Source organism: Tachyglossus aculeatus, chromosome 20 (genome assembly GCF_015852505.1).
Source record: "Tachyglossus aculeatus isolate mTacAcu1 chromosome 20, mTacAcu1.pri, whole genome shotgun sequence".
NCBI lineage: Eukaryota > Metazoa > Chordata > Mammalia > Monotremata > Tachyglossidae > Tachyglossus > Tachyglossus aculeatus.
The window spans coordinates 20,644,650-20,665,265 of NC_052085.1; the positions used below are offsets into that span (position 1 = coordinate 20,644,650).

Genomic DNA, 20,616 nt, shown 5'->3' on the forward strand with positions numbered 1-20,616 from the left:
TTATGTTCACCACAAATGCGGTGTTACAGTCCTTTGTTCAAACATGGCACAGCTTGCCGAGGAATTTCCTAATGCGTATTCAGAGGGCTCACAGCAGCAGCTCTCAGTTGCAATTATATTCATTTTATTATGTAGCATTCATTCTCCACCTTCTCCCAGAACAGCTAACCCAGGTAAATTATTCAGAAAAGATCACATCACAATGACAAGATAATAAAAGGAGCTAATCTTCTAAGGGACCCAGCTACAATAACCCTTTCGGGGAAAAATAGGTCTAGTGAAAAAGGAGACAAGAGGAGTGGATGTACTGACTAAAAAAATGCATTGTGGTTGAGAGAGGACATTAAATTTGTTTGAGAGAACTCGTTTTCTGTAACAATAAAAATGACTAATTTCGAAGTGCTTCAATGCATGGATGGATAAAAGCTCATATTTTTCCTTTCAGATATCCTGTAATAAATGAAAAGTGCATTACTGATGGAAGGAGTTAACTTAAAATGAAAAGTTCAACCACCAGTCAACAGTTAGGGCTCATCATTCCTCTGTAAAAGGGTGACGAACTTTCTACTGTCTGTTGCCCAGTGTTCAGGACAGGAATTCCCAGGAGGGGAAACACAGTTGTTAATGTTGAGGATGGTGATAATGATGGCATATCATTGTCTTCAATTTTAAGATGAGCTGTGTATAATTGGGCTCAAGATAGAGGTGCGAGACCAACAATTAAGTCTTCTGGGCTGGCAGCATGTCTACTGACTCTCCCAAGCGCTTATTACAGTGCACTGCACACAGTAAGCATGCAATATATACCACTGATTGATTGATGTCCACCTTTCTTACGTGGCTCAATGGAAAGAGCCTGGGCTTTGGATTCGGAGGCCATGGGTTCGAATCCAGACTCCACTACTTGTCAGCTGTGTGACTTTGGGCAAGTCACTTAACTTCTCTGTGCCTCAGTTACCTCATCTGTAAAATGGGGGTGAAGACTGTGAGCCCCATGTAGGGCAACCTCATCACCTTGTATTCCCCCCAGCGCTTAGAACAGTGCTTTGCACATAGTAAGTGCTTAATAAATGCCATTATTATTATTATTATTATTATTATTATTATTAAACTACCCCTGGGTGGCTCTGCAGCTGCATTTTTGTAGGAACTGTTGCCTTTTCTGCATCAGCTCCTTTTTTCTCCTAGGCAACCTGATGCCTCATTCAAAAAGAGACATTCCATTTCTGATGAGTGAATCTGCTACCCTTGGTCTCTCTAACCTGAGCCTGAAGTTGTATTTGAAGTTGTGCTTCCAGATGTCCTGAAGCATTTCTCCTGCTCAGCCTGCTCGAGGTCACTTCATTTCAGTTCACCACGCAGGGGCAGCTGCAACTTAAGTATCCTGCTGTCAACCATCCGCTCCACAATTCCTGTCCAGTAGAATCGTGTCAAAGCCAGCAATGTTTAATCCTGACATGTAGTTGTTAGGACCTCATTCTTGGTCTTTTCTCTTTTATCAATCAATCAGTGGTATTTATTGAGCACTCATTGTGTACAGAGCATTGGGTTAAGCACTTGGGCGAATACACTATAACAGAGTTAGTAGATATGTTCCCTACCCACAGTGAGCTTACGGTCTAATGGGGGAGGCAGACATTAATGTAAATAAATAAATTATAAATGTGTACATAAACTCTGGGGTGAGGGAGGACTGCAAATCCAAGTGCAAGGGCGTGCAGAAGGGAGTGGGAGAAGAGGAAATAATAATAAATTGTGGCATTTGTTAAGCACTTACTATGTGCCAAGCACGGTTCTAAGAACTGGGGTAGATACAAGTTAATCACGTTGGACACAGTCCCTGTTCCACATGGGGTTCACACTCAATCCCCATTTTGCAGATGAGGTCACTGAGGCCCAGAGAAGTTAAGTGACTTGCCGAAGGTCACACAGCAGACATGTGGTGGCATCAGGATTAGAACCCAGGTCCTTCGGACGCTGAGGCCCATACTCTCTCCATGAAGGCCTAGTCTCTTTCCATTTAATATTAGAGTTGACTCGAGAGACTCCGAAGAAGCTATATTGTAGAAGCTGCTTGGGATAATGCTAACTGGTTCAGATTTCTGTTAGATAGGCTCTATCACCACTCCATTGATTTAAAGTGTGGCCCATTATTACTAGGTTGCACCAGACGTGCTGGCCTTCTGTACTCAACTTCCTCCTTAAACGGGACTTCGATGGATGATGTGTGGCCCAATACAGTAATTCGGAGGCTGCCTTCCATACATCCCTGAAGAAGCTAGGTATCCAGGGATACATCATTCTAGAAAGTCACAAGTGAAGCTGGCTTCATCCTTGTCACAGACAAGAAGGGAAGCCTACGAAGATGGCAAGAACATTTCAAGATTCTCTTGATGATACCTTCTCCAAGAAACCTCTCAACCCTTGAAGACGTGGTTTGTGTAAATCACCCCTGCAGTCGGAACCACAAACAACACTAAAGCACCTGGGTGTTCACCTGCTGGGCATACGCAAGTTTTTCTTCAATTTGGAACATGAACGGGAAGTCACGGCATTCCAAGATGTCACCTTCATCACCATCTTTAAGAAGAAAGGTAAAACATGAGTCTGGGGAAGCTAGCGTGGTTTCTCATCACCCCACCGTTGGCAACACCCTAGCCGGTTTTCAGCTTTTGGAGATGGCAGAATTAAAGGTCAACACTTAGTTGCCAGTCTAAGAATCACCTGTCCGGATGAGGAAGTGGAATAATGAATCGAGGAGGACAGCGTGTCCTTTAGATGGCTGTCAAATAGTTTTGGGTGGCAATATGGCACGAAGCTTCAGACTAAACCAAAGTTCCCACCAAAAGCAATTGATGCCCTTAGTTCTGAGCTTGGGAGGCCTGAACCTGCCACAGACTTTACCGGCATTGCCTTTGTGCCATGCTTAACCCAAATGGCAAGGCAGGATCCCAAAGAAGTCGGTATCCTGGGACTGAAGCTATTCTCACTTCTGTGTGGCCGTAGAATTCCCGAAGCGCTGGAAGGGAGCTGAAACATGAGGACCAAAAGCAAGGAAGCAGCAAGAAAGCGTTAGCCCAGATAATGCAGCAATCCAGCTTAATACAACCTGTGGCATGCTCCATTCGAGAAAGGAATGATTCTTTGCGATCAGAAATTTCATGAAATGGAGGCAAAATGGAAACAGCACCAGATGCTGCAAATCTGTAGAGATGCAGAGATGTACAAGCAGAGATGTCTTGAAGGCAGGAGGAAACGTGAGACTGCAGAGAAGGAGAGCGATCAGGGCTGGAGATATAGATTTGGGAATCAACCACGTAGAGGTGGTAGTTGAAGCCATCAGAGCGAATGAGTTTTCCAAGGGAGTGGGTGTAGATGGAGGATAGAAGAGGACCCAGAACTGAACCTTGAGGGACCCCCTCAGTCAGGGGGTGGGAGGCAGAAGGAGAAGCCCTTGAAGGAGACTGAGAATGAGTGGCCAGAGAGATAGGAGGAGAACCGGGAGAGGACAGTGTCAGTGAAGCTGAGGGAAAGGGGATGGTCCATAGTCTCGAAGGCAGCTGAGAGATTGGGGAGGATTAGGATGGAGTAGAAGCCGTTGGATTTTGCAAGAAGGAGATAACTGTTGACCTTTGAAAGGGTGGTTCTTTGGAGTGAAGGGGATGGAAGCTAAATTACTTATATGACGGGGGATGTAAGCGTTAGGAAGAAAAGTCTGTTCCGTCAAAGAACAGATACTGTAGTTCCTTTCCCTTTCTCTGATAATTCGGGGCTTGTCAGTCCCCCACAAGTCATCAAATATAATTATTAAGTGGGCGTCATTGTGAAGAGAACCCCCTTTTGAGCTGACAGACTCACCCAATAAGGCATTAAGTTGCTCTGGATGGAAATATGTCACATTGCAATTTTTTCTAATGGTATTTGTTAAGTGCTTATTATATCCACCAGTTAAAGGTATTTATTTAGTGTTTACTCTGTACAGAGCACTGTTTTGAGCACTTGGGAGGTACAGAGGTCTTGGGTTCTAATCCCCGCTCTGCCACTTGTCAGCTGTGTGACTTTGAGCAAGTCACTTCACTTCTCTGTGCCTCAGTTACCTCATCTGTATAGTGGGGATTAAGACTGTGAGCCCCACATGGGACAACCTGATTACCTCGTGTCCTCTCCAGTGCTTAGAACAGTGCTTGGCACATAGCGCTTAACAAATACCATCATTATTATTATTACATTATAACAAGATAGACACAAGCCCTGCTCACAACAAGTTTACAGTCTAGAGGGGCAAGCTTACAGTCTAGCGGGGTAGGCACTGTTCTAAGCGCTCGAGTAGATACAAGATAATCAGGTTAGATACAGTCCATGTCCCACATGGGGCTCACAGTACTTTTTTCTAGCACTTTGTATGGTGCTCTGCTCATAGTAAGCACTCAATAAATATGATTGACAGTCTTAATCCCCATTTTACAGATGAGGTAATTGAGGCAAAGAGAAGTTAAGTGACTTGTCCAAAGTCACACTGCAGACAAGTGGCGGAGCCAGATTTAGAACCCAGGTCCTGCCTACCCCCAAGTCTATGCTTTGTCCACTAGGCCATGATATGAGAGGTGTTATTTTCTGTATCATTCCACAGGTGTAATCTGGTTTGTGGACAAACACTGGGAACTATTCTGTTCCCTATGAATTCCAGAAATAAAACCAGAAATGTTCACTGCCCCCTCTGCTACTTTAAAGGTATCAGACATCTATTTCACTAATGGGGGGTATTACTTCTTTCTCTCCCCTTAAACATTAGACGGTTAGCCACGAAAAATACTGTTTATCCCAATGAGAAACGTATTGAAAGAAAATAAAGATACAGCTCATTTTTAATATATAACCAAAACGAATTTCACCTAAATGCCATCTAAAGATCTAATGTCACCTTTGTAAAGTACAGCTGGCCCATCCCTATAGTGACATGAATATCTAGGAAGATGCCTAAATAAACTCTTGCGGTACATTAGGTGAATATTTAGTGAAATGAAGACTGATTTTCCCATTACTGAAAACAGCAGGGCAGATAAGGCAGAGAGGTCGTAACGGTAAAATTTGACTTTGCTCACAGACCTATTTTATGGATCATAGAAGCTGTCTAACATTTTCTACCCCAAAACACAGTTTCTCAAAATAATAAAATACAGAAAAACTAAACATATTTTCACTAAGTATGTTTAGAAGATTTTGTTCCAAAAAGAAATATTCTGGATGAAATGTATAAATCAATGCAAAATCCTTAGAACTGTAGGAGACTTCTTTTGAGCACAGGAAAAAGCAAAATTGATTTTACAGGGAAGCATCCTGGCCCAGTGGACAGAGTATGGGCTGGGAGTCAGGGGATCTGAGTTCTAATTTCAGCTCTGCCATTAACTTGCTGCGTGACTATATTCACCTCACCTTCAGCCCCATAGCACTTGGTTACATATCCAGAAATTATTTCTTTATGTAAATGTCTGTCTTCCCCCTTAGACTGTAAGATCCTTGTGGGCAGGGAATATATTCATTCAATCGTATTTATTGAGTGCTTACTGTGTGTGGAGCACTGTACTAAGCGCTTGGGAAGTACAAGTTGGCAACATATAGAGACAGTCCCTACCCAACAACAGGCTCACAGTCTAGAAGGGGGAGACAAGTCTGGGAAGTGGATGGAAACAGCCCAACAGTGAAGGTTGGGAGGGAAAGGGAGCAGAAATATGAGATAAGAGCTGGAGGGAATGGTGGGATCCAAAGTGGGTGATTATAGTATAAAGATACCCCAAGAAGGAGGAGGAAGAAGAGGAATAGGAGGGGTAGGAGGAGAAAAAGAAGGAGGAGCCACCTGAAAGAAATGCTAAAAAAAATGTAAGAGAGGGAGGGGAAAGAGAGGGAATATGTGTTTTTAAGAGGTGGGAAGGGATAGGGTCTGAAGAACGGCTACAGGGGATAAATTTAGGTAGCAGATGGGAGACTTCCTCTTGAGAAACAGCTGGGAAGGAGAAGAGAGAGAGGAGGGGATAAATAACATAGGCCAGTTGGTTTCCAAGAGGCTTAGTTTTGCTTCTAGGGAAACACAAGAGGAAGGAAAGGGTTAGCTATACACCTTTACACCATGTTTTATTTCAACATGGTGCCAATTTATCGATCAGCCAATCAACCAGTGGTATTGAGCACCTTACTGTGTGCAAAGCACTCTACTAAATGCTGGGAAGAGTACATTAGCGAAGGGTACATGTAGCAGCGTGGCTCAGTGGAAAGAGCCCGAGCTTTGGAGTCAGTGGTCATGGGTTCAAATCCCGGCTTTGCCAATTGTCAGTGTGACTTTGGGAAAGTCACCTAACATCTCTGGGCCTCAGTTACCTCATCTATAAAATGGGGATTAAGACTGTGAGCTCCCTGTGGGGCAACCTGATCACCTTACCTCCCCAGCACAAACAGTGCTTTGCACATAGTAAGCACTTAATAAATGCCATTATTATTATTACATTAGCATACATAGACGTGATTCCTGCCCTCAAGAAGCTTACAATCTAGCATGGGAGACCGGAATGTAAACAAATTACAGGTAGGGGAAGCGACCAAGTGTAAAGATATGTCTGTGAGGTGAGCACTTAACTTTATAGGTAGTAGAGAGGCAGCGGGGCTTAATGGAAAGAGCACAGGCCTGGGAGCCAGAGGGCCTGGGTTCTAGTCCCAGCTCTGCCACTTTGCTGTGTGACCTTAGGCAAGTCGCTTAGCTTCTCTGTACTTCAGCTGCCTCATCTGTAAAATAGGGATGAAGACTGTGAGCCCCATGTGGGACATGGACTGTGACCAATCTGATTAGTTTACATCTACCACAGTGCTAAGTACAGTGCCCAGCACAGAATAAGTACTTAAATACCATAAATTAAACTGAATTAAATTAAGTTATGGACTCAGATGTATAGTTGATGTAGAAGAGAGGGGAAAGGATTTTCATATTTAAGCTTATCTTTGAGTCATAACCAAGATTTCTATTTGCACGATATGACCTGATTAAATAATTGAGGTAGAAATCAGAAGACACGTAGTAGTACTGTACCTATTTTTCTTGAATCTTTAGAAGACGGGACAATCACCATAGCAAGCCAAGAATACATGAGGTTACGTCTTTCCCGGTCAAATGTTCCACTGTTCTTTCATAGACAGAATCTTTTCCAAAACTGAGATCAATTTAAAACTTTTTGTACAACAAAACGACACCACTGATGAAAACTGCTCAGTAATGCACATAGACACACAGTACCTATGAAATTAGAAATGGCATATGTAGATGCGAAGGGTGGTTTTCATTTGACATGACTGGGGTGTTGCGAACTAATCCTCTCGACTGTAAACTTCTGCTCTGAACTGTAAGCTCATCGCGGGCAGGGATCATGTCAACCAATTTGGTTATAGTATTATATTGTACTCTCCCAAGCACTCACTACATGTGGCATAATAGAGCACGGGCATGGGAGTCAGAAGGTCATGGGTTCTAATCCTGGGTCTGCCAATTGTCTGCTGTGTGACCTTGGGTAAGTCCCTTCACTTCTCTGTGCCTGTTACCTCATCTGTAAAATGGGGATTGAGACTGTGAGCCTCATGTGGGACCAGGACTGCGTCCAACCTGATTTGCTTGTATCCACCCCAGCACTTCGTACAGTGCCTGGCACATAGTAAGCACTTAACAAATACCATTATTATTATTATTACTATTATTATGTGAGTGATTGATTAATCACAAAAGGCTTCTCAAGGACGTGGGCTTTTAGGATGGAAAGGTGAGAATGCTCTAAGAGTAATCTTGCAGTTACAGATATGAATTGCGAAAGATATTCCACTTTCAAATGTCATAAAACTTTCAAACTGCAATTATATACCCACCAAAAAAAAATGAATGAAAAGAATGGAATGAGTCCAAACAGCTGCTGATAATTCTACAAGATAAAGGGATGGCCCAGTGCAGAATCAGGCTCTTAGGTTTTCATTGTGTATTTTACTCTACTCAGGAAGAACACCCACAGTTCTGTGAGTAGCCCTCAAACTTTTAGAAAATAGATGGACCAAGCAGAACATAAGTCAAACTAAAAGATAAAGTGCCAAGTCCCCTGAGGGGCAGGAACACACCTAATTCTCACCTATGTGTTCTGCGCATAGTTAGCACTTAAAGACTATTACTCCTACAGGAGAGGAAAATCTCCCAAGCCACCGTATTTAAACTATAAATACACAAGGCGAGGAAAAATCAAGGGCCAGACTTGCTTGAAAAACAGATAACAATTGAGGTATTGGTTAAATGCTTACTATGTGCCAGGCTCTGTTCTAAGCGCTGGGGTAGATACGAGATTCACTCAGTAGTATTTATTGAGTGCCTACTAGAGAAAACTGGGTTGGACACAGTCCGTGTCCCACATAGGGCTCACTGTAATAGGATTCTGCCTAAAAGGGCGAGAAGATATTCAGGACATTTGATGTCTGAGAAAGGGCAAAATTCCCATGGGACTGACTGATAAATTTACTCACAGCATAATTCATGGCCTAAATTATGTGTCAGATGCAATAAATTACCTCAGGACAATTAGGCAATAGAAAATGTAATTTACATTAACCAAGTGGAAAAAAAAAGTTTAAATATCTTGTGCTATTAATTGCCAGAACCTTTTCTTTTTGAGCTCTAAAGCATTTAGGTCAGCAGAGTTTAGATATCTTTCCGTGGACTTTTACTCCCCTAAAGGAATCCTTTTATTTCTCATTGCATCTTGCTCATCTACAAATGGTAAAAAATACACAGTGGCTTATGCAGTGAAACAAAATTATGAAAAAAATTTAATCACATGAACAATTATGGTCAACCTAAATTCTACTTGATAACAGGATAGTAATTTCTGCTCCTCTGAGCATCAAGCCATTTTGCAATGACTTTTCCTCTTTTTTTACAAACATTCCTAGTAAGGGAAACTGAATTCTTACCTCAGAAAGTGCTTCATTTTGGCTCTTTCTACCTTGGTTAATATGGCCCAGAATCTTCGACAAACGATTGCTTGAAATTCTATTTTGCGGCAGTATATTTAAGCTGTGGAAGTAAATCGGATAGGTTTAATAACAGGAACAACTCAGTCCTTCCTACATCCTTCCCTTTTCTTCATTTTAAAAAGACACCGTTAAAATAGAACTATCTTTGTCTCCTGCTTAAGCACTCTTTTCCCCGGCTTCCTCTCCCTTCTGCGTCACCTATGTGCTTGGATCTGTGACCTTTGGGCATTTGATATTCCCTCCACCCTCAACCCCACAGCACTCATGTACATGTCTGTAAATTGTATATTATAAATTCTTTATATTAACGTCCGTCTCCTCTGCTTGACTGTAAACTCGTTGTGGGCAGGGAACGTGTCTATCTCTGTTGTATTGTGCTCTCCCAAGCACTTAGTACAGTGCTCTGCTCATATTAAGTGCTCCCTAAATACCATGGATTAACTGATTGATTGATTTGTTCTTTCAGAGAACTTGCGCTCCAGATTTAATTCCTTATCCGTTTGATTGCTGGCCATCATTTACCTGTTCCCCAGAGGTGCTGGGGATTGACTGTTACAACTTGAGACATTAAATTTCAATATAAACAGGTTATTCTAGAGAATAAAACTGTTCCCGGCACAGAATAAGCAGTTAAATATCATTTTTTAAAAGTTAGCAGATAAGGGGAATCAATAAGAGGAAGTTTCTTATGTTCCTTGTCCATGAAGAATTATTAAACTGAAAGTTCAGAAATGCAGAGAAAATGAGATGAACTTGAAATGTGCACCTATCACCGTCATTAATGCTATCTGTACGTGTACAATACATTGTATACCTACAGTAAAGTAGGAGTCATGGTTACTGCCCATAACGAGTGCATAAAGGGGAAGATAAGCAGATAGAATGGGTATACAGAAAATTGGAACATCAAAGAAAAACATATACCTGTACCCCTTTAGCACTTGATATTCAACCGCTTTGTATAGTGCTTTGCACACAGTAAGCGCTCAATAAATGCGATTGAATGAAATATGATTGAATAGTCACCCCACCCTCAGCCCCACAGCACTTACGTCCTTATACTCTGTCATTTCCTCTATCTGCAATTTATTTTAATGTCTGTCTCCCCCACCAAATCTATCCTATTACATTCTCCCAAGCACTTAGTACAGTGTCAGCACACAGTAAGCACTCAGTGATTACCACTGAAGATTGATCTGAAGCAACCAAGCAAAAAATGAATAACTTAACAAAGAACTAAGTGGAATAGTTCTTAAATGGAATAACGAGAAGGAGCATGGCCTAGTGGCAAGAGCACGAACTTGGGAGTCGGATGACGCGGGTTCTCTGCCACTTGTCTGCTGTGTGACCTTAGGCAAGTCTTAGTACTAAGCGCTTAGTGACCAAGCGCTTAGTACAGTGCTCTGCACACAGTAAGCGCTCAATAAATACGATTGAATGAATGAATGAATGAAAGTCACTTAACTTCTCTGTCCCTCAGTGACCGCATCTGTAAAATGGGGATGAAGAAAGTGAGCCCCACAGGGGACAACCTGATTACCTTGTATCTACCTGTGCTTAGAACAGTGCTTGCCACATAGTAAGTGCTTAACAAATACCATAATGATGATTATAATAAATACATTGATAGGTGTACATTCATTGTGGCTAGGGATATTGTCTACCAATTCTGTTGTATTGTACTCCCCCAAGCACCTAGGAAATGCTCAATAAATACCACTGATTGACTGATAGGGTGTGAAATAGGGATGAATAGTGAATAGTGACGAAACAGTGAAATAGGGATGAATCAGGGAATGCCTCCTGTCAAAACCTGAATTTCTCCTCTTCCCACCTCAGCCCAGCTTGTCCATCTCTGTCAATAATCCAGAAGCCTGCCACCATGGTATAATTGTTGACTCCTCCCTCTCTTTCAGTTCTCACATCCAACAAACTACTCTTCATCTTCCACAACATTTTCTGCATTTGGTCTTCCCACTTTCAAAACCCTCCTAAAATCATATCTCCTACAAGAGGCCTTGCTAGACTAAGCCCATCATTTCCCCTATCTGCCCTCCTCTTGGCATCAGCTAAGAACTAGACCTCTTAAGCAACTGGATGCTCACCCATCCCACAACACTTACATAAATATTATTATTCTCTACTATAGCCCCTACCTATAATCTGTTTTAATGTCTATCTCCCCCAGGAGACTATAACTCTTCGATCTCACATTTCACGTGTTAATATAAAAGTGAGAGCAACCTTTTGATTACTAAATAATTGTGTTTATTATGCTATTGATAGCAATAATAACAACAATACTCATTGTGGTATTAATAAAGACATTCAGATTTGGGCAAGCTATTTCTCAAACCTATATGAGCCTAAATCCTCCAACTCCTTGCTTCATTTTATTCTTCTTTGAGAAGCAGCACGGCCTAGTGGAAAGATCACTAGGAGGACCTGGGTTCTAATCCTAGTTCTGCTCCTTGCCAGCTATGTGACCTTGGGCTTCTCTGTGCCTCAGTTTCCTCACCTACAAAATAGGGATTCGATACCTGTTCTCCTTCCTTCATTCATTTATTCATTCGATCATATTTATTGAGTGCTTACTGGGTGCAGAGCACTGTACTAAGTGCTTGTTCTCACTCTCGTACAATACAATAAACAGACATATTCCCTGCCCACAACGAGTTTACAGTCTAGAGGTGGGGAGACAGACATCAGTACAAATAAATAAATGACAGATATGTACCTAAGTGCTGGGGGGCCGGGAGGGGGGAAGAGCATAGGGAGAAAGTCAGGGCAATGCAGAAGGGAGTGGGAGAAGAGGAAATGGGGGGCTTAGTCTGGGAAGTCCTCTTGGAGGAGAAATGCCTTCAATAAGGCTTTGAAGGCAGGGAGATTAATTGGATTTGAGCATGGTCAGAGGCAGGACGTGGGCTGGGGTCGGCAGAGAGATAGATGTGATGGAGGCACAGCGAGAAGGTTAGCACTAGAGGAGCAAAGTGTGTGGGCTGTGTGACCTTGGGAAAGTCACTTTGCTTCTCTGTGCCTCAGTGATCTCATCTGTAAAATGGGGATGAAGACTGTGAGCCCCACAGGGGACAACCTAATTACCTTGTATCTACCAGCACTTGACCAGTACTTGGCACATAGTAAGCGCTTAACAAATACCATAATGATTATTATTATAAATACAAGGAGAGTAGTAAGGTGAGGTAGGAGGGGCCAAGCTGGTGGAGTGCTTTAAAGCCAATAGTGAGGAGTTTTTGTTTGATGCGGAGGTGGATGGGCAACCACTAGAATTTTTTGAGGAGAGGGGTGACATGTACTAAACATTTTTATAGGGAAATGATCCGGGCAGCAGAGTGAAGTATGGACCTGAGTGAAGAGAGACAGGAGACTGGGAGGTCAGCAAGGAGGCTGATGCAGTAATCCAGGCGGAAGAGGGGGAAAGGCCGGATTTTAGTCATGTGGTGAAGGTAGGACCGACAGGATTTGGTGAGGGATTGAATATGTGGGTTGAATGAGAGACAGGAATCGAAGATAATGCCAAGGTTAAGGGCTTGTGAGACAGGAAAGATGGTGGTGCTGTCTACAGTGATGAGAAAATCACGGGGAGGACAGGGTTTGGGTGAGGAGATAAGGAGTTCTGTTTTGGACATATTAAGATTGAGGTAATGGGAGGACATCCAGGTAGAGATGTCTTGAAGGCAAGAGGAAATGTGAGACTGCAGAGAAGGAGAGTCATCAGGGCTGGAGATGTAGATTTGGATATCATCCGCATAGAGATGGTAGTGGAAGCCATGGGAGCGAATGAATTTTCCAAGGGAGCGGGTGTAGGTGGAGAATAGAAGGGGACCCAGAATTGAACCTTGAGGAACACCCACAGTTAGGGCATGCGAGGCAGAGGAGAAGCCCTTGAAGGAGACTGAGAATGAATGGCCAGAGAGCTAAGAGAAGAAACAGGAGAGGACAGAGTCAGTGACGCCAGGGTTGGATAATGTTTCCAGGAGAAGGGGGTGGTACGCAGTGCCAAAGGCAGCTGAGAGGTCAAGGAGGATTAGAATGGAGTCAAGACCACTGGATTTGGTAAGGAGATCACTGGCGACCTTCGAGAGGAAAGTTTCTGTGGATGAAGGGGACGGAAGACAGATTGGAGGGGGGCAAGGAGAGAATTGGAGGGGAGGAAATTGAGATAGCGAGTGTAGATAACTTGCTTAAGGAGATTGTCTAAAGTCAATGCCTAGACTGTAGCTTAATGTGGGCAGGGAATGTTTATGTTGTACTCTCCCAAACACTTAGTACATTGCTCTAAACACAGTAAGCTCTCAATAAATACGATCGATTGACCGAATATGTCATAATATTGTCATCAAAATCCTGAAGTGCTAGAGTACGAGAAACACCTATGCTCACTGGGAATATATGTTATCTAAAATTATGAAGATCCACAATTATGCTCCTAATGAAATACATTGAATAAACTTAATTTTATCCTTATTATTTTGCCTCTCTTAAAAATTTTTACAAAATGGTTTCAAGGGCCAAAGCCCTCAAATGCCACAAAACCATTTTCAAATTGTTTCCCCAGGAGTGGTAGCAACAACAGAGGCCCTTCTTTGGGAGGCAGTGTGGCCTAGTGGAAAGAGCTAGGGGCTGGGAGTCCTCTAGACTGTAAGCTCACTGTGGGCAGGGATCCTTCTCTAACAACTCTGTTGTACTGTACTCTCCCAAGCACTTAGTACAGTGCTGTGCACACAGTAAGCGCTAATCGATGCCATTGATGGATTGATTCCTCTTGCTACCTCTAGCTCTGGTTGCCCAGCAAATCTATCCAAAGCAGAGGGAGCAAAATAGGAGGGAGATGAAACAATGAAGTGGAGGCTAGAACTTCTAGGTTAGCCTCATGGCTTTCTAATTCCTAGTATCCTGGGAGTGCTCTGCATACAGTAAGCGCTCAATAAATACGATTGAATGAATGAACATCATTATTTGGGCATTACCTAGCTCTAGCTAGCCTTTGGGTACCCCCCTCTTTCAGGAAGATGCTACTTGCAGAATTTAAGCGAGACAACAACCGGATTAAGTTCGTATGAGTAAATGGCTCGGTTGGTTGATACTTTGGCTTTCACACCATTCATCATAAGCAATAAAACTGAAATCAGAAGAATCGTGTTACCAAGGCTAACAGATCAGTTTGTGGAAGCTTTCTCTCAGGGGTCCTGTTTGCTTGGTCTATTGAGACTAGTGTAATGTACTGTTTACTGTAACTAATTGTTATATGAATTCTGAGTGCCTTCTCTCTTACAACAAACATAAGCTCCTTTTCAAGTAGCATTAAGTTTCTGCAAAGCCTGCATGTTTCCTTTTATTCCTTCTTCAGCAACTATTGTCTTTCAGGGAAATTGCTTATCCTACTAGAATCTCTATTTGAAGTGCCAAACCCCAAACTATCATCTCCTTCAATATCTGGAATCCTTGCTGGGACTAATCTGATTTTTTTTCCCCCTTCCCACGATTAGGTAGAACAGAAACCCTGCATCTTGTTTTGTAAAGATGGTATTGACACCTATCTGTTTTGTTTTGTTGTCTGTCTCCCCTTCCTAGACTGTGAGCCTGTTGTTGGGTAGGGACTTTATATGTTGCCGATTTGTACGTCCCAAGTGCTTAGTACAGTGCTCTGCACACAGTAAGCACTCAATAAATACGATTGAATGAATGAATGAATAAAGCCCAGTAGAGAAAATGAAAACATGGTTTGTTTTTTGTTTGTTATTTTTAAAGAGAATTGTTTAACTATTTGGTCAATATAACAATCTATGTATATCTGTGTCCGATCTCATCACATTTCTTTCCCAGCACTTAGCATAGTGCTTGGCAAGTAGTCAACACTTAACCAATACCACTATTAAAATTATTACATCTTAAGATCTATAACATTAAAAATGATATTGGCTATATTATGGGGTTTTATTTTTCCAGAAGAAAACAGTAAATTACTGACAGACAGATGATCTACTTGATTTCAGGATCCTCAATCAAGCAAGTCACTTTAAAATCCTCATTTGTTCTCACTGTTTAAGCCCCAAATGGACCTGCTCCAAATCAGCAGCAAACTCGCCTCATCTTCCTGTTCCCCCCAACCCCCTTCAGCCTCTTAGTGACACTCCGAAAGTAGAAACAACATTTAGAGCCACTTCTGGAGCTAGAGAAAGTTCAAGAGGCAAGAGGATGTCTGCAGACTCACTCCAATGCCAAAGAGCTGCCTGAAAGCAGGATGAGCAATGCTCTAGAACAGAACCAGCCTAAATTATAGGTGGGCAGAGCATCCTGTTTGGGCCTTCATTTTTGACAGTTCCCTTGGGAAAATGGTACAATTTTAGTCAGGAATAGCCAGCAAGAGCACATCTCTTGAAGAAGAGGGCATCATTTCAGAAATGTCTTCACAAGTCAAATATCACGAGCCAGTTAAAATGCTTAGAGTCCACCTATGTTTACGGTAAACGACAAATCTCTCAATTATCCAGGACAAAACTAATCTTATAAGTTGTTCAACATTAAACACTTAGTAGAATTTGGATCGTTTTAACTTACCAAGCACCACAAAAAAGGAAATAATAGCTATAATTATATTTATTCTGACGGTTTTGACGTCTGTCTACATGTTTGGTTTTGTTGTCTGTCTCCCCCTTCTAGACTGTGAGCCTGTTGTTGGGTAGGGACCGTCTCTATAGTTTGCCGATTTGTACTTCCCAAGCGCTTAGTACAGTGCTCTGCACACAGTAAGCGCTCAATAAATACGACTGAATGAATGAATGAATGAATGAAATCCAGTTCTCTAACTCGTAGCCCAGAGAAATACATTTTCCTTGTAGAAAATTCTACTTTCAATCAACGTTTGATCTTCCAAGCACGAACGAGATGACGGCACCTTCACAGATCTGAATATCAATTCGTATGATTTGTCACCGATAACAGTTTGAACACTGGCACAATTTATTTACAGAAGTCTCTGTGGGGGGAACAGTAGCTAATGAAGTACAGTAAAAGGCTTATATAAATTGAACCACTTAGATTTAAAAATTCATGACCTGACAAGATGACAAAATTACTCTTTTACAATAATATTACCAGGGATTTGAAATTGGATACCTTAACGAAGTTGCTCACAGGCCATCTGGGCGTTACCTACCATTCCTATGGATGGGAAGACACATTCCTTTTATATTAAGGGCACCAGTTGGGAATGTCAACAAAAATAATTCCTATGCAAATGGCTGTAAATAAAACCAACCCTATAGTCTCTTTGTTTCAACATTCAGGTTACCAGATCCGACTGCTTTAGAAGAGACTGTGTTTACAATCCACAGTGCTGGCGATTATTGAGAAGAGCGGTGTTTCTCATTCCTGTTCAATAGCTTTTTTTACTCTAAAGTTTAAAGGTGGGAGGACTAAACTGACTAGAAAATAAACAGATTGGCTCCAGAGAAAACCTTAAGAGTCAAGAATGACTAAGGCATGTTGAATCCATTCTGTTTCTCTATAAGATGAGAATGCACTAAGAACTCACGCTACCTGTTTACCACCATATTAGAGGCTCCAATTATTGTTGTCGAGCTACCAGTATGACACACATGTACTGCAGGCTTCAGAGTAACACCCCTGGAGAGCAGCCCAAATCTCTCCTCTTTATCCTTGCCACAGTTTTTTCGTTTTTAATTTTGAGTTCACTTAGGCAATATAGCCCTTCTCTTTTCCCATCCCATTCTCATGAGCTGAAAGCACTAGTTAGAACTTCTACCTGGCCATGAAGTGCAGACAGGATGACAAATATACTCATTGAACCTGATCCAAAGCGAGTGAGCCCAAGAGGATGCTACTGAAATATTCATAAGGTGTGTTACCGTACTCGCCTGTTATGGGTTTGACAGTCATACTAGAAATACACTTCAAAGCCATGGCATTAACCAAATAAAATCCTCCCAGCCCCACAAAGATCTTTACTTATTTAGCTCTTTTGAAGGCCTGCTCCTCCATCCTCGACCATCCCCTTGAGATAAAGGAGGTGAATTTCCTAGGCACATGTGACATATGGCACATATGACAAATGCGGCTTCGATAGCTACTGTGCTTTCAAACATGAGTTTCAAATTCCAGGGCTTCTGCAACCTCCAAAAGCACAAGCATTCCCCTCCCCAGTGCTTGCAGCCTTGGTCCAGTGGGTAAAGTGGGATGGGGGAAGAAGTTCTCAAAGAGCTTGTGGTCCAGCCTCTGTGTTTTAGCTCACTCCCTCTAACTCCAATCTCTCCCTTTTCCATCTTTCTTCCCCCTTCCCCCTTCCTCCCCTTCTCCTCTCCAGGATTTCTCAATGTACTGCCCATCGCTAGGAGTCCTGACCTGGCTGAGCTGGCACAGTCTTCCCCCGGCCCCCGACTCCTGCCAACTTTGGGGGCAAAGAGGATTCTGTAGGGTTTGGCATGCTGCTCAGACAACCAACCCTCTGTGCGTTAGCAGCCCTGCAGCAGGCCACTGCGGGCATGGGCAACCAGAGTGGCATAAAGGGAGCCCCAGTGCAAACCTCCTGCTCTCTCCTATTCAGGCACCTTCTCCCACTTTTGAAATTTCCACTGCACTCCAGATCATCTGCAGTTCTCTTCTTCTCTCATGTTCTCTCTTTCTCTCTCTCATATACTCTCATTCTCTCTCATCCCCTTTCACTCATCCATCCCCTCATCCTCTCTCTCCCCCCACCTTCTTTCTCATTCCCTCATCCTTTCACTCCCCCCTTTTTTCTCATCCCCTCATCCTCTCTGTCCCCCTCATCCTCTCTCTCATCCCCTCTCTCCCCCATCCTTTCTCCCCTCATTCTCTCTCCCCATTTTCTCTCTCATCCCCTCATCCTCTCTCCCCTCTCATGCCCTCTCTCATCCTTTATCTCTCCCCTCATTCTCTCTCCCCGCATTTTCTCTCTCATCCCCTCATCCTCTCTCTCCCCCACTCATCCTTTATCTCTCCCCTCATTCTCTCTCTCCCCATCCTCTCTCTCCCCCTTCGACCGCCCTCTCTCCCTCTCATCCTCTCTCTCCCCTCATTCCCTCTCCCCCATCCTCTCCCCCCTCATCCTCCCTCTCCCCCTTCATCCTCTCTCTCCCTCATCATCTCCATCATCTTCATCCTCTCCCTCATTCTCTCTCTACCCCTTCGTCCTCTTTCTCCCTTCATTCTCTCTCCCCCTCATCCTCTCTCCCTCATTCTCTCTCTCCCTCATCTTCCCTCATCCTTCTCATTTCGAGGAGCAGCGTGGCTCAGTGGAAACGAGCCCGGGCTTTGGAGTCCGAGGTCACGGGTTCGAATCCCGGCTCCGCCAACCGTCAGCTGCGTGACTTTGGGCAAGTCACTTCACTTCTCTGGGCCTCAGTTCCCTCATCTGTAAAATGGGGATGAAGACCGTGAGCCCCCCGTGGGACAACCTGATCACCTTGTAACCTCCCCAGTGCTTAGAACAGTGCTTTGCACATAGTAAGCGCTTAATAAATGCCATCATCATCATCATCATCCCCTCATCCCCTTTCTCCCCCCTCGCCCTCTCTCTCCCCCTTCATCCTCTCTCTCCCCCTTCACCCTTCCCCCCTTTCCCTCTCTCTCCCTCCCTCCCCCTCTCCCCTTCCCTGTCATCCTCTCCCATCCCCTCGCCCTCTCCCCCACCTGCTCCCTGTGCCCGCTCCTCTCTCTCCGCCCCGTCCCCTGAGGCTGACCTGCGGTCCGGCGAGGCCGCGGGGGATGGTGCGGGGGATGCTGCGGCGGATGCTGCGGCGGGGCTAGGCTGTTGCCATGGCGCTGCAGCCCTGGCTCCATCCCTCCATCATCCCCGTTCAGCACAGCGCGCTCTCCGCCGTCCGCTGGGTACCAGCGCCCAGGCCGAGCGCCGCCGCTTCGGCTTCGGCTTCGGCTCGGGCTTCGGCTTCGGCTTCGGCTCGGGCTTCGGCTTCAGCTTCGGCTCCGCCTTCGGCTCGGGCTTCGGCTTCGGCTCGGGCTTCGGCTTCAGCTTCGGCTCGGGCTCGGGCTTCGGCTTCGGCTTCGGCTCCGCCTTCGGCTCGGGCTTCGGCTTCGGCTCCGCCTTCGGCTCGGGCTCGGGCTTCGGCTTCGGCTTCGGCTCCGCCTTCGGCTCGGGCTTCGGCTCGGGCTCGGGCTTCGGCTTCGGATTCGGCTCGGGCTCGGGCTTCGGCCCCGCCCCTCCTCGGCACCGCCCGTCCCTCCAGGCGGGCGCCCCCTGGAGGACGGCGGCGGGACCCCGGGGGCTGCCCGCTCGGGCAGGGCCACGGAGCATGCGCGGAGGGAGGTAAACGTCTCGCGGGTACGCTGCCAGTTGGGGGGCTATCATGTCAATCAATCAATCAATCAATCAATCAATCAATCAATCAATCAATCGCATTTATTTTATTTTGTTAGTATGTTTGGTTTTGTTCTCTGTCTCCCCCTTTTAGACTGTGAGCCCACTGTTGGGTAGGGACTGTATATGTTGCCAATTTGTACTTCCCAAGCGCTTAGTACAGTGTTCTGCACATAGTAAGCGCCCAATAAATACGATTGATGATTGATGATTGAGCGCTTACTGTGTGCAGAGCACTGTACTAAGCGCTTGGGAAGTACAGGTTGGTAACATGGTCTCCACGTGGGACTCACAGTCCTCATCCCCATTTTACAGGTGAGGGAACTGAGGCATAGAGAAGTTAAGTGACTTGCCCAAAGTCGCACAGCTGACAAGTGGCGGAGCCGGGATATGAACCCATGACCTCGGACTCCAAAGCCCGGTCTCTTTCCACTGAGCCACACTGCTTCTCATACATGTGGGACAACCTGATGACCTTGTATCTACCCCAGTGCTTTGCACATGGTAAGCACTTAATAAATACCAATATTATTATTATTATTATTCTTTGGCTCAATCCAAGCAAGCCTTTCCCTGGTCCTCATACACAACGGATGGACTGACAAATGGAGGAAATGAAATTACTGAGAAAAGTGTGGGGCTAAAGTAATATCCTTGCCTTCTTGTGTAATCTTATTTAGAAATGAAACTTCAGTACGAAGATTTCAAACTTTTTTTAATGGTTCTTGTTAAGTGTTTACTATGTGTTAGGCACCGTACTAAGCACTGGGGTAGATACCAGACAATCAGGTCGTGCACAGTTCCAAATGGGGCTCACCGTCTATGTCAGAGGGAAGAAAATTTAATCCCCATTTCACAGATGAGGCACAGAGAAGTTAAGTGACTTGCCCAAAGTTACACAGCAGACCAGTGGCGAAGCCGGGATTAGAATCCGGGTCCTCTGACGTCTGGGCCCGTGCTTTTTCCACAAGGCCACGAAGCTTCCGTGAAGCTTCTTGAACTTGGTCTGTCTGGGAGATCTGTAGATCAAAAATCCAGCTCATCTTAAATGGACTCAACCAATCCCTTTCCATTCACTGATGAGAAGATGGGGTTCGATGTGCTCAAGCCAATGGAAAGGATATATCAATAAACAGATTCTCACTTAGTTATCCTACCATGAGTCCTTGATCTGTATGGTATTTGTTTCC

General features: G+C 44.3%; 2 protein-coding genes across 6 annotated transcripts in view; one reads left to right on the forward strand and one right to left on the reverse strand.

The window, feature by feature from the left end:
- The window catches only part of ELMOD1 (ELMO domain containing 1), a 50,881-nt gene extending 31,980 nt beyond the window's left edge, over positions 1-18,901 (reverse strand). For 2 of the 5 annotated variants that reach the window (XM_038762131.1, XM_038762130.1), the window contains exons 1-3: positions 18,792-18,901; positions 8,986-9,088; positions 2,498-2,580 (exon numbers count right to left, since the gene is read on the reverse strand). In XM_038762131.1, the coding sequence (XP_038618059.1) occupies positions 2,498-2,580 (83 nt within the window). In that variant the 5' untranslated portion in view covers positions 8,986-9,088; positions 18,792-18,901. Of the gene's footprint in view, positions 1-1,262; positions 1,283-2,485; positions 2,581-8,985; positions 9,089-18,791 lie in introns of those variants that run through there. The other 3 variants (XM_038762133.1, XM_038762134.1, XM_038762132.1) reach the window with 3 other exon arrangements.
- Positions 18,902-19,341: 440 nt separating this feature from the next.
- The window catches only part of ALKBH8 (alkB homolog 8, tRNA methyltransferase), a 60,689-nt gene continuing 59,414 nt past the window's right edge, over positions 19,342-20,616 (forward strand). The window contains exon 1 of the mRNA XM_038761826.1: positions 19,342-19,375. The gene's annotated coding sequence lies outside the window, so the exon portion shown is untranslated. The remainder of the gene's footprint in view (positions 19,376-20,616) is intronic.